General features: G+C 40.7%; 1 protein-coding gene across 5 annotated transcripts in view; it reads right to left on the minus strand.

Moving 5' to 3' along the window:
• The window catches only part of ZC3H7B (zinc finger CCCH-type containing 7B), a 48,872-nt gene extending 38,431 nt beyond the window's left edge, over positions 1 to 10,441 (minus strand). For 3 of the 5 annotated variants that reach the window (XM_028747327.2, XM_028747326.2, XM_028747323.2), the window contains exons 1-2: positions 7,504 to 7,714; positions 1,958 to 2,018 (exon numbers count right to left, since the gene is read on the minus strand). In XM_028747327.2, coding sequence (XP_028603160.2) covers positions 1,958 to 2,010 — 53 coding nt within the window. In that variant the 5' untranslated portion in view covers positions 2,011 to 2,018; positions 7,504 to 7,714. Of the gene's footprint in view, positions 1 to 1,957; positions 2,019 to 6,548; positions 6,569 to 7,503; positions 7,715 to 10,409 lie in introns of those variants that run through there. The other 2 variants (XM_028747324.2, XM_028747325.2) reach the window with 2 other exon arrangements.
• Between the last annotated feature and the right edge of the window lie 250 nt (positions 10,442 to 10,691).

The raw sequence follows: 10,691 nt of genomic DNA on the forward strand, positions 1-10,691 counted from the left end.
AAACTATGTGTACTGCATTATCGCTTTGGCTTCAGCCGTTGCACACAAATTTACCTGTTGCTGAAGAACACTTTGCTCATGTTTATATATACACACACACGCACAAAACCTTTTGCACAAAAATCCACATTATTTGCTTGAGTATGTGTACAGTGGTAGCTCGCAAGACGAATGCCTCGCAAGACAAAAAACTCGCTAAACGAAAGGGTTTTTTGTTTTTTGAGCTGCTTCGCAAGACGATTTTCCCTATGGGCTTGCTTCGCAAGACGGAAACGTCTTGCAAGTTTGTTTCCTTTTTCTTAACACCGTTAATACAGTTGCGACTTGACTTCGAGGAGCAACTCATAGAACGCGGTGTGGTAGCCTTTTTTGAGGTTTTTAAAGACTTTGGTGATTTTTGAAGCTTTTCCAAAACTTTCCCGATACCGTGCTTCGCAAGACGAAAAAATCACAAGACAACAAAACTCGCGGAACGAATTAATTTCGTCTTGCGAGGCACCACTGTATATATATATGTGTGTGTGTGTGTGTATATATATATATGTGTGTGTGTGTGTGTGTGTACGCGTGCACGTGTAACACACACACACCACACACACACGATTCTTTGGGCAAGAAAGCAGGCTTAAAGACAAGATAATCAAAAAATTGGCTGTGCTTCGGTATCAGTTTATATTTCTTTTGACTTTCAAGGCAGTGAAAGTGACTAACACAGGAAAACAAAGCCCTCTGGGTAACGTACTACCAACTATGGTATTAGCCAGCACAACATCATTCCTGAACTATCATAGATGGGAACTTAAATAGAGGGAAACAAATAAATTGTTTCAACTTGCTTGGGTGGCAATTGGCCTATTGCCATCCAAAAGTCCAATGTTTCCTGTGTTGATAAAATGTCCCCTGCATTGCTAGGTGGCCTCATGGAGGCAATACTTTCTCCACAGCCAGATAACAACCCAAACACACAGTTTGGTTTCTCTGTCTAGGAAATGATAACACTACTTGTTTTCCACATCACAGGCATAGTGTCCAGTTCAATAAATTATGTCTGTCAAGTATTTTCCTTCAATAGAATGAATCAACATTCTTCAATATACAAATGGAAAAGGTTTTGCCTAGGTTCCCAAGTGTATCTAGTTTCCATGGGCTGCTACGTATGTGAAAAAGCTGGGTGTGCACCACAGATTTGAAGGGAATTTGGCTCCTCTATCACTTATAATTGTACTATTGTACAGTTGTATGAACCAGAAGTGACTATCGACTGGAGTGCAAGTCTTAACCCTATAACCATAGACAGTTGGCATGACAATCCATTTACTCTAGAATAGTCTTATTAAAGTAGGAGCCTTCCAATCTGCAGCCTTACTCTAGAAAGTTAAGACTGCAAACTTCTGTTACAGTGGTACCTTGGAACTCGAACTGCTCGTTTCAGCTCCTGAATGCCAAAAACCCGGAAGTGCCCCGGTTTTCAAACGTTCCTCAGAACACAAATGTCCGACACGACTTCAACTGTGCAAAAACCTAGCTGTCGGCCAATCGGAAGCCACACCTCAGAACTTGAACGTTTCAGAAGTCAAACGGTCTTCTGGAATGGATTACATTCGCGTTCCAAGGTACCACTGTATTTCACAATTCTCCCTTACAAAGGTAAAAAACACAGTACACTCAACTCAAGGCCAAGTATACGTTTCCATGCAACAAGTGTTACTTATGTTATAGTGGTGCCACAATTTTGGAAGCTGTACAAGAATTGTGGTTTGATTTCTTATAAGTTTTTCTTAAATTGTTTCTGCTGCTATTTATGAAAGTTATGCTTTATTGTGTGAGCTGTTTTGGTCTTCATTTGAAGGGAAAATAAATTATATAGATTAAAAAATAAATATATTAAAGTAAGGATTGCTCGATTTCACAATTAATGAGAATAGAAATAACACAGTCTCTTAACTTGTTCACTTACTGGATGAACTGTAGTCCCTTCTCTATCTCTTCTTTACGTTTTTGTCTCTCCATTACAGTCACTGCAGTGGGGGAAAAGCATATATTAAACCTTTAGAGTTTGAGCGTACCCCACGATACAACTTTAACAATAACATAGGATAGTTTTAACTAGAGGTACCTGGGACTGTGCAAGTAAAGAAGGGATGGGAAACCTGTGGTTGTCCAGATGTTGTATGAATCCTCCAATGTTTCCTGAGCACTGGGTGTGGTTGATGAGAGCTAGAAGTCCAACAACATTTGGAGGTCCACAAGTTGCTCATCTCTGCTGATAAAGCATGCATTCCAACACTGAGGAATGGTCTCTCACAGCTGCTGCTTCAAATGTTAAACCCATTTAGAAATGTACAGTGGTACCTCGGGTTACATATGCTTCAGGTCACATACGCTTCAGGTTACACACTCTGCTAACCCAGAAATAGTGCTTCAGGTTAAGAACTTTACTTCATGATAAGAACAGAAATCGTGCTCTGGTGGCGCAGCAGCAGTGGGAGGCCCCATTAGCTAAAGTGGTGCTTCAGGTTAAGAACAGTTTCAGGTTAAGAACGGACCTCCGGAACAAATTAAGTGCTTAACCCGAGGTACCACTGTATAGAGAACAGTTCCCACCCTCAAATGGGCCTAGGGACCAATAGAAGAGTGCAAATACTGTTATTAAACATAACTACATGTAAGTGCATATTACAGTAGCCACTCCCCCCCTTTTAAAGCAAGGATAAAGTTTGCTTGATCCACACTGCCCCAAAATGGCCTCAGCTGATCTGCTACCATTCCAGCCTCAATGAACATCAATGGACTGGAGTCTGTACAAAGGAACAAAATCCTGCTTTCTGTTGACACATTTTCTTCCAAATAGATGTATGCATTACCTTTTCAACATTCCATTTTCATACATCCCCAAGTTCCCACTTTTTAGAAAGCAAACTTGAAAGGCAAGCTTTGATTTCCAGGATACCATAGAAACTACCATCTTATGCATAGAGATGTTACTCTACACAATTCATGGCAACACAGATTCTAAGACCCATCTAGCTACACTAGGTTTTTCCAATTTTGAAGATGCAAACCAAAATGAAGGCTGTGAATTATTTATGGTGGTACAACTAGGAACATGAAAGATGAAGATGAAACCAAGCAACCAACTCAGTTTAGGAGAAAAATTCAGAGCACAAAAATTATGTCATGATTCAGTGCGCTGTTCTGACATTTCATATTAAAAATACAAAACAGGAAAATTTGCTCTCAGCTATCTTTAGCTGTGCTAGGCAAACTTAAAAGTATTTTTCAGTTGGTCAGGTGCAACACAAGATGCGCTGAATCTGCAGCAGAATTAGTATTCCAAATTGCTGGAAACCGGGTATTTTTATCTGCTGAAACCAAAATGTCATCGCAAAAAGGAGAAAGTTCAACACAGGGGGGAAAGTCCAAGTGAGATTCAGCACATCCCATAACGTACAACACAAATTAAGACTAAGCTCTGAGTGAAGTTTGTAATGCTCCATCAAGCTTTACTTTGTGGGATCAGTTCTGGCAGCCTGAGGACTTTGACAAGTTATTTGTGACTATGCCTCCAGTGCTGTCTTGACCATTGTCTTTCAAAACTGATTAAAGCTAGCCGCAGGGTGGGCGTGACTGGGTGGGTCCAGGGTGCAGTGAGGAAGTGGTGCCTACAAATACATCCCAGTCGCAAGGTACTCATGAGAATTGCGACAGTGCAGTCACAGGCATTCTAGGAGGAAACTGTTTAGATGCATTCCAAACTGAGTTCGGATCTGGGTTCGGGACACAATCGGCCATGGTCACTCTGATAGGGGAGGGACAGGAGGAATGTGACCCTGCTGCTCCTGCTTAAACTCCTGATTACAGGTTTCAGTATCATCGGCCATGATATCCTCTTGGACCATTTATGGGAGATGGGTATTGGTGCACTGTTCTGCAGTGACTTTGGGCTTATCTCCAGGGATACTTCCAGAAGTTAACACTGAATATGTGATTCTCAGCCCCCCTGGCTCTTGAGTTATGGGCTGCTGCAGGGCATTATAGTGTCTCCAATGCTATTTAACATATATATGAAGCCACTGGGAGCAGCCATTAGAAGATGAAGAGTCATCAGTACTCTTATGATACCCAAAACTTTTTATCCATAATATCTGAATTGGAAATGGCTGAGCAGGCCATGGACCAGTGTCTGGAAGAAGTGGTGGGCTGGATGAGGGCTAATAAACTGAATGTGAATCCAGGCAAGACAGTGTGTGTAGAGGGTGGGGTTGGGTTCCTAGGTTCAGTGAGAATGTGTCCCGATCCAGGATGGGGCCAAACACTCCCTGAAAGAGCAGCTGCAAAGTGTGGAGTGCTTCTAGATATATCTCTATCCCTAGAGATGCAGGTGTCTATGATGAGAGCCTAACCTCGACTGTCCATGCATTGGTACTTCAAGGTTGGATTAGTGCAATGCACTCTATGTGCGGGCTACCCTTGAAGCTGGCCCTGAGGCTGCAGCTAATGTACAATGCAGTGTCTACGGTAGGTTGCTTGTGGAGATAAACCACTAGCAGCATATAGCACTTTGTTTGCAGGATTTGCATGGGCCGCCAATCTACTACTGGGCCAAATTCAAGGCTTCGGTACTAACACATACAACTTAGGACTAGGTTGCTTAAGTGACCACTTTATCCCTTATACACACAGTGGGTCTCTGTGTTCTGCAAGAGTGTTTCTCCTTCAAGTGCCCAAAATAGCAGAAACGTGTTCCAAAGTGACTTGGAGCAGGGCTGTCAATGTGGTTACCCCTGTTTTGTAGAACAGCATTCAAGTTTAGATACAACAGGAATCTACTATCTGTACACTCCAGAAACAATTGAAGATTTTGTTATTTCAATAAGCTTTTCCAGCTGGGTGAAAAGGTCTCTGTTCATTTTGTACTACTCGTGTTTGTGAAAGGTTAATACTGTTTTCAAAACTTTTTAAAGCTGTTTTTGTGATAATGTAAGAGATTATTCATAAGTTTACTATTATTTATTAATAAAATCAGCCAGCAAATACATAATCCTATCAGAAGTCATAACTCTACATAAATTTCCAAATAAAAAAAACTGTATTTGGGATTCTTATATGGCAGGTGATACAAAAGTTAATGCATCTTACATATAACGTTGCCCACATATGCACCACAGAACTGTCATCTAAATATGTTGATGTCCTTGTCTGGAAATGCATTTTTGTAAAGGTCCTTCTCAAAGGAGTAACAATTTATTGTTAAATTTAAGCAGACTTTAAAACATCATGGGATTGTTTAACTATAAAATATATTTTGTAACCATGGTATTAATATTGGTTGGTTATATTGTTATTTGTCTGTCAATCCCTTTAGACTGCCTTAATTTTTAGAAAGGGGGAAAAAGCAACACAACACTGCTGTGAGGGATGGGAAGAAGTCTGAGGTTGGTTTTTATTTTTTGCACAAATATTTAAAATCATCTTGAGTACTTCTGCTGGAGTAGCGCACCTGGTGGTATTTTGCTTCTTAGGGTTTTTTTAAGTTCTCAAATGGGGTAACATAATAGGGAGCAGGAAACAAATGTTTCACTTTTAATATGTTACAGGCACTAGCCAATAGCTACTCATGACATGCCTACAGTTTAAACTAGATGGTGCAGAATGATTTTGCCAATGGTCTAACTCAGTGTAAGACAGCTTCCTATGTTCCTATGTACAATGGATAGTCATTTTATGGGGTTTTAAGATCCACCTAATTATTCCTCTAGCTGGTTTTAAATTGGTTTTTTGGTTTTTTGCTGCTGTGTATACTGTTCTTTAGATTTCTTTTATTTCCAGTTCTGTATTATTATTGTTGGTTTTCATTGTTTTTACTGTTTAAACTTTGGATTGTTTTTGTATTTTAGACTGGATCTACAAACTGCTCAGAGTTGGTATACTGCAGAGTAAAAGCTTAATACTGCTATAACATGCACTAAAAGCTTAAAATGAGAAATGAAACAAATGAAAAGGGACACATTTATTATCATGGTTTCAAATCTCATGTTTTCTAGACTCCCCTCCAACCCTGAACCTTGGGAGTTAGTAATACAAAGCTTTTATAATCCCATATGTTTGGAACGTTTCACCGATTAAGCGATAAGGAGACTCTACCGAGAAAATGTACAAATGGCTTGGCAGACTCACAACAGGTTCGTTGCATTCATGCAAATTGTGGTGTTTTGCTTTGCATAAAGAAAGCTGTGAGGCTTAGTTGCAGCCCTCAATATCGCACATTAACAGGGTAGCAAACCCAAATGTAAGATTACTTTTACAGCACACATCTCCCTAGCGCTTCTGTCTCCCAAATATTTACATGCACCGTAAGGACCTCTGCAATATGAAGGGAAAAGGAGGGAGGGAGGGAACAGATTCTCTTTTTCAGGAACGGTTTCAACACGTTTCCCATTCCCCTAGTGTTCATTCTCCCAGTTTTCAACATATTTTGGTTAGCTATCATACTATAATGCAACAGGCGTATAACAGACATTAGTAAGCCTTTTCGATGTGGATTGTACCCTGTTTATGCGCATTGGCGGCATCTTCCGTCTTGTTGATTTGCCTCTATTGCTCTCCTCCTTCAAATACGGCCCTCCTTTTCATTACCCCCCCCAACCCCCATTAACAGCCCTAAAACACACATGCACATTTTTCTGGTTTAATTCCTCTAGAATTGACCCCATTCCCACCAATCCAAGGCCTCCAAATCCCCGGCCTCGGTTAGCAAAAGTAACCGGCGTTAGCTGTGCCTCGAACGCGGAAAGAGACAAGGAAGGAGCCGCCTGCCTTCTGCCTTCGGAAGCCACGACACACAACTTGGTGCTGCTAAGCTCACAACAAACTGTCACGGGTGGTTCCAGACTAAAAAAAACCCGCCCAAAAATGATTTTAAATGAAACATTTCCGTTCTGCTAAGCAACGTAACTTTTACAAGCCATAGATTATAAAATGCCAGACGAGGCAATAGCCAAACCTTTTTTTTTTTTTTACTCAACTCCCCCCTCGTCCAAGATCAGCCTTTCTGCAAAGCTTCTCTTCACTGTGACTGTGTCTAGTCAGTGCTTTTGAGCAAGAAAGCAATAAAATAAAATAAAAATTCTAGAACCGCAGAGCCGAAATGAAACCGTGAGAGAAGTCAAAAGGTTTCTGGGATCGCCATTCAGTTCCGAGCTCCCGCTAGTTCCTCCCAAAAAAACTTCCCAACCTCAAAAGAAGGAGCACAGGGAGGAAGAAGACATTTATCTTTTAAGAATTCGACCCGGAGAGACGGCAGTAGTGTGACTTTCGCGTCCTATTTAATTCTGGTTGGGATTAAGCAACATATGCAGTGAGAAATATTTCCGTTACTCATCTGCAAAACTGAGCAATATTGCTTCAGGGGTATTTTGGCCCATCTTCATACCCCCAACCCAGCCACCCTCCTCCTTCCTAGCTTCCTTCCTTCGCAGAAAAACAACAAAATAACCAACTCACCTCCTCTGCTTGGGGATTTCCCCCTACACCCCGCCTTGATAAATGCTATGATATTACTAGAGATATTATTAGAGCATTATTACGGTTAGTAATAATACTAGTAATTGCTATTTAATTACAGAAGGCAGCATTCTGTTCCTAGAGCTGCTGCCGATACAGCTCCCTCCATGTGCCTCTTGGTCTTTTTTACTTTCATTTCCAGGTCTCTCCAGCTCAGTCTCACCAGCAAGGCAAAATGCTTCCTTGGGATCCCTCCAGGTCCTACAGTCCACTGCTTCATCGACACCACACACATAACACCAGCCTTCCTAGCAGAGATTTAGGCTGCAATCCTAATCTCATTTACCTGAGAATAAACCCCATTGAATTCCATATGGCTTCCTTCTGAGTAGATATGGTTATAACTGCATTGCAATCTATGATGGTAAACATCTGAGCAAGGATGTTTACAGTGGTACTTGGGTTAAGTACTTAATTCATTCCGGAGGTCCGTTCTTAACTTGAAACTGTTCTTAACCTGAAGCACCACTTTAGCTAATGAGGCCTCCAGCTGCCACCGCGCCACTGGAGCACGATTTCTGTTCTCATTCTGAAGCAAAGTTCTTAACCCGAGGTACTATTTCTGGGTTAGCGGAGTCTGTAACCTGAAGCATCTGTAACCTGAAGTGTATGTAACCCAAGGTACCACTGTAATAATAAATGAGCGAAGGAAATAAACCAACAAAATGTTATTATTATTATTGTTATTTATTATTATTATATTTGCAAATATACAGTTAAATGCTTAATCTACCTGTGCATTTCCCTCTTATTTCTCTCCCTAATTATTATTCTGTTAATCTGTTGTTCAGATTCACTTGATTATACAGGGTACTAGGTAATTGAGAGGCAAAAACAGTGCAGTTTTTTATTATGACAAAATACAGCAAAATAGCCCCATTGGCTATTAGTTATAGATAAGCAATATGCTAATATGCTATTCCCAATGCCCAAGGCTGTGGAATTAGTTTGAGTCAAATTTAGAGGATATAACAATTAATTCCACCTTTCATGCCATGGTAGGGGATGGAGATGGAGAGAGTAGGTTTCGCAAGACCTTTCAGCAGCTTTCAGGACCATCAACCATAGGGACTGGGCCTTTGAGGTATTAGCCACTCTATCCATTGTCTTTTTCTTCTTTTGATCCTTTCCTCCTTTCTAGCTGTGCATAGCACAGTCTTCCCTCTCTCTTTGTCCAACTCCTATACATGCCTTTGCACTACTCATGCAAGGGAGTAGGTGCTTGTCCAACCAAAAACTGGCATTTCAGTAAAGAATATTCCAGGCAATTTATCAACAGATAGTACCAGACTAAGGCTACAGTTCTAGACCTGCTTACTTGGGTAGACATGTATAGGACTGTACTGTAAACTACTTTATCCATCTATAAATGTGTATGAATAATTATCAGAGTAATATAATAACTAAGTCACCTGTAAAAGGTGATTACTTGCAGTGATAGATAGATAGATGATGATAGATAAAAAATCAGAGTATATAAATAGAAGTCAAACTTGATAGCGTCCCAATAAGTAAAGACAACCAATTTTAGGAGTGAGTATAAAACAAAGGATACTTAAAAATGATTAGGGAATAAATGTTTAACCAGTCCAGCAACTGATGAGGAAGGTGTCAAATTAAACATATATTTATCAATTTTAATGAGAAAAAATTTTATCCTCTCCTTTACAGAGTTGACCACAGAGTTAGTCAACACTGAAATTGAGAGAGGAAAAAGAGGTAAATTCACGAAAAACAAGAACGTGTGAAGCTAGTCAACATAATAACTGGGGATGTTGTTGATCAAGTTGTCCCCCAAATCAGAAGGAAAATCAACAAGCAATACTTTTTCTTGCTGATGATCGGTTCCCCCCCAGTTTTGGGGGCTGTTGAGTTTACTCTGCTTAGTTTTATTTATGTCTCACTCTAGGGTATCTTGAGTGATTGAAAGGCAACCAATAAATTATTTTAATAAGGCAATAAACTATGACGAATGAAATAGAAAGCCCTGTTAAAACTGGTGGGCTGCATATGTGGTACATATCTGTATCAGCACCCTTCATAAATGAGATTTCCCTGGATTCTTTTAGGTAAGCAATTGACTCAGGAAGTGCAAATGTTAGCCTCTGCTCTGTCTTCTCTCCACAGGTGGACCAAATAAATTCTGACCTTCCTCGGAGAATCCATGTCTGTCTTTATTGACTGGGGGAAACCCTGCAACACCCTGACTGTTTAAAGTGATATGATACGGCTTTAAGTGTATAGCTCAGATTGGGCCTAGTTCACAACACACTGAAGCAATAGTGTCGTTTTGTAAAAGTCTAAACTATACCCTCCAACATTTCTCCGATGAAAATTGGGACGTCCCATTCCATAATGATAATTTTACTTTTACATGTCTCACTGGGTTGCCCCAGCCATTCTGGGCAGCTTCCAAATGTATAAAACATAATAAAACATTAAAAAAAAAACCTTCTCTATACAGGATTGCCTTCAGGTGGCTCAGAGGTTGGATAACTCGAAACCCTCCAACATTTCTCCAATGAAAATAGGGACATCCTAAGGGAAAGTGGGACATTCCAGAATCAAATCAGAAATCAGAATGGCTTCTCTAAATCAGGAAGGTCCCTGGAAAATAGGGACACTTGGGGGGGGGGGGTCTACTAGACCAGAGGATTTTCAGAACAAATTCTTTCCCCCCCCCCACCTTTTTCTAAACTAAAAAACTTCAAACGTTGTAATTTTTTCTCATAAAACAGTTTCTTAAAGGTAGTTCTTAAAGGCACAGGAATTCTTCAAGAAAATAGGTAGCAGTCGTACTAAAAACAAAACAGAACCATATAATCGTATCCAAACCCGTTACACACGTCTGACCCGCCGCTCCAAGCAACAAAATAGTAGGGAACTCAGCCTCTTTCACTCCACCGCAAAGTTTTGTTTTTTAAAGGGGGAGCTCGAGGACACTTCTAGTAAAAAAAACTACAGCTCCCAGGATGCTTTGCGGCAAAGGGGGAGCCGCGTCGTGCGACGCGAAATTGTGACCTCTCCCCTCTGTTTCGGCTCTCGCACTAACAATTGCCTGGGCGCCTTTAGGAGGAAGGAGGGGGCAAAGGGGAGGAGGCAGGCAGGCCGTGAAAGCCCCTTCCTGC

The sequence above is a fragment of the Podarcis muralis genome, chromosome 10 (assembly GCF_964188315.1).
Source record: "Podarcis muralis chromosome 10, rPodMur119.hap1.1, whole genome shotgun sequence".
Lineage (NCBI taxonomy): Eukaryota > Metazoa > Chordata > Lepidosauria > Squamata > Lacertidae > Podarcis > Podarcis muralis.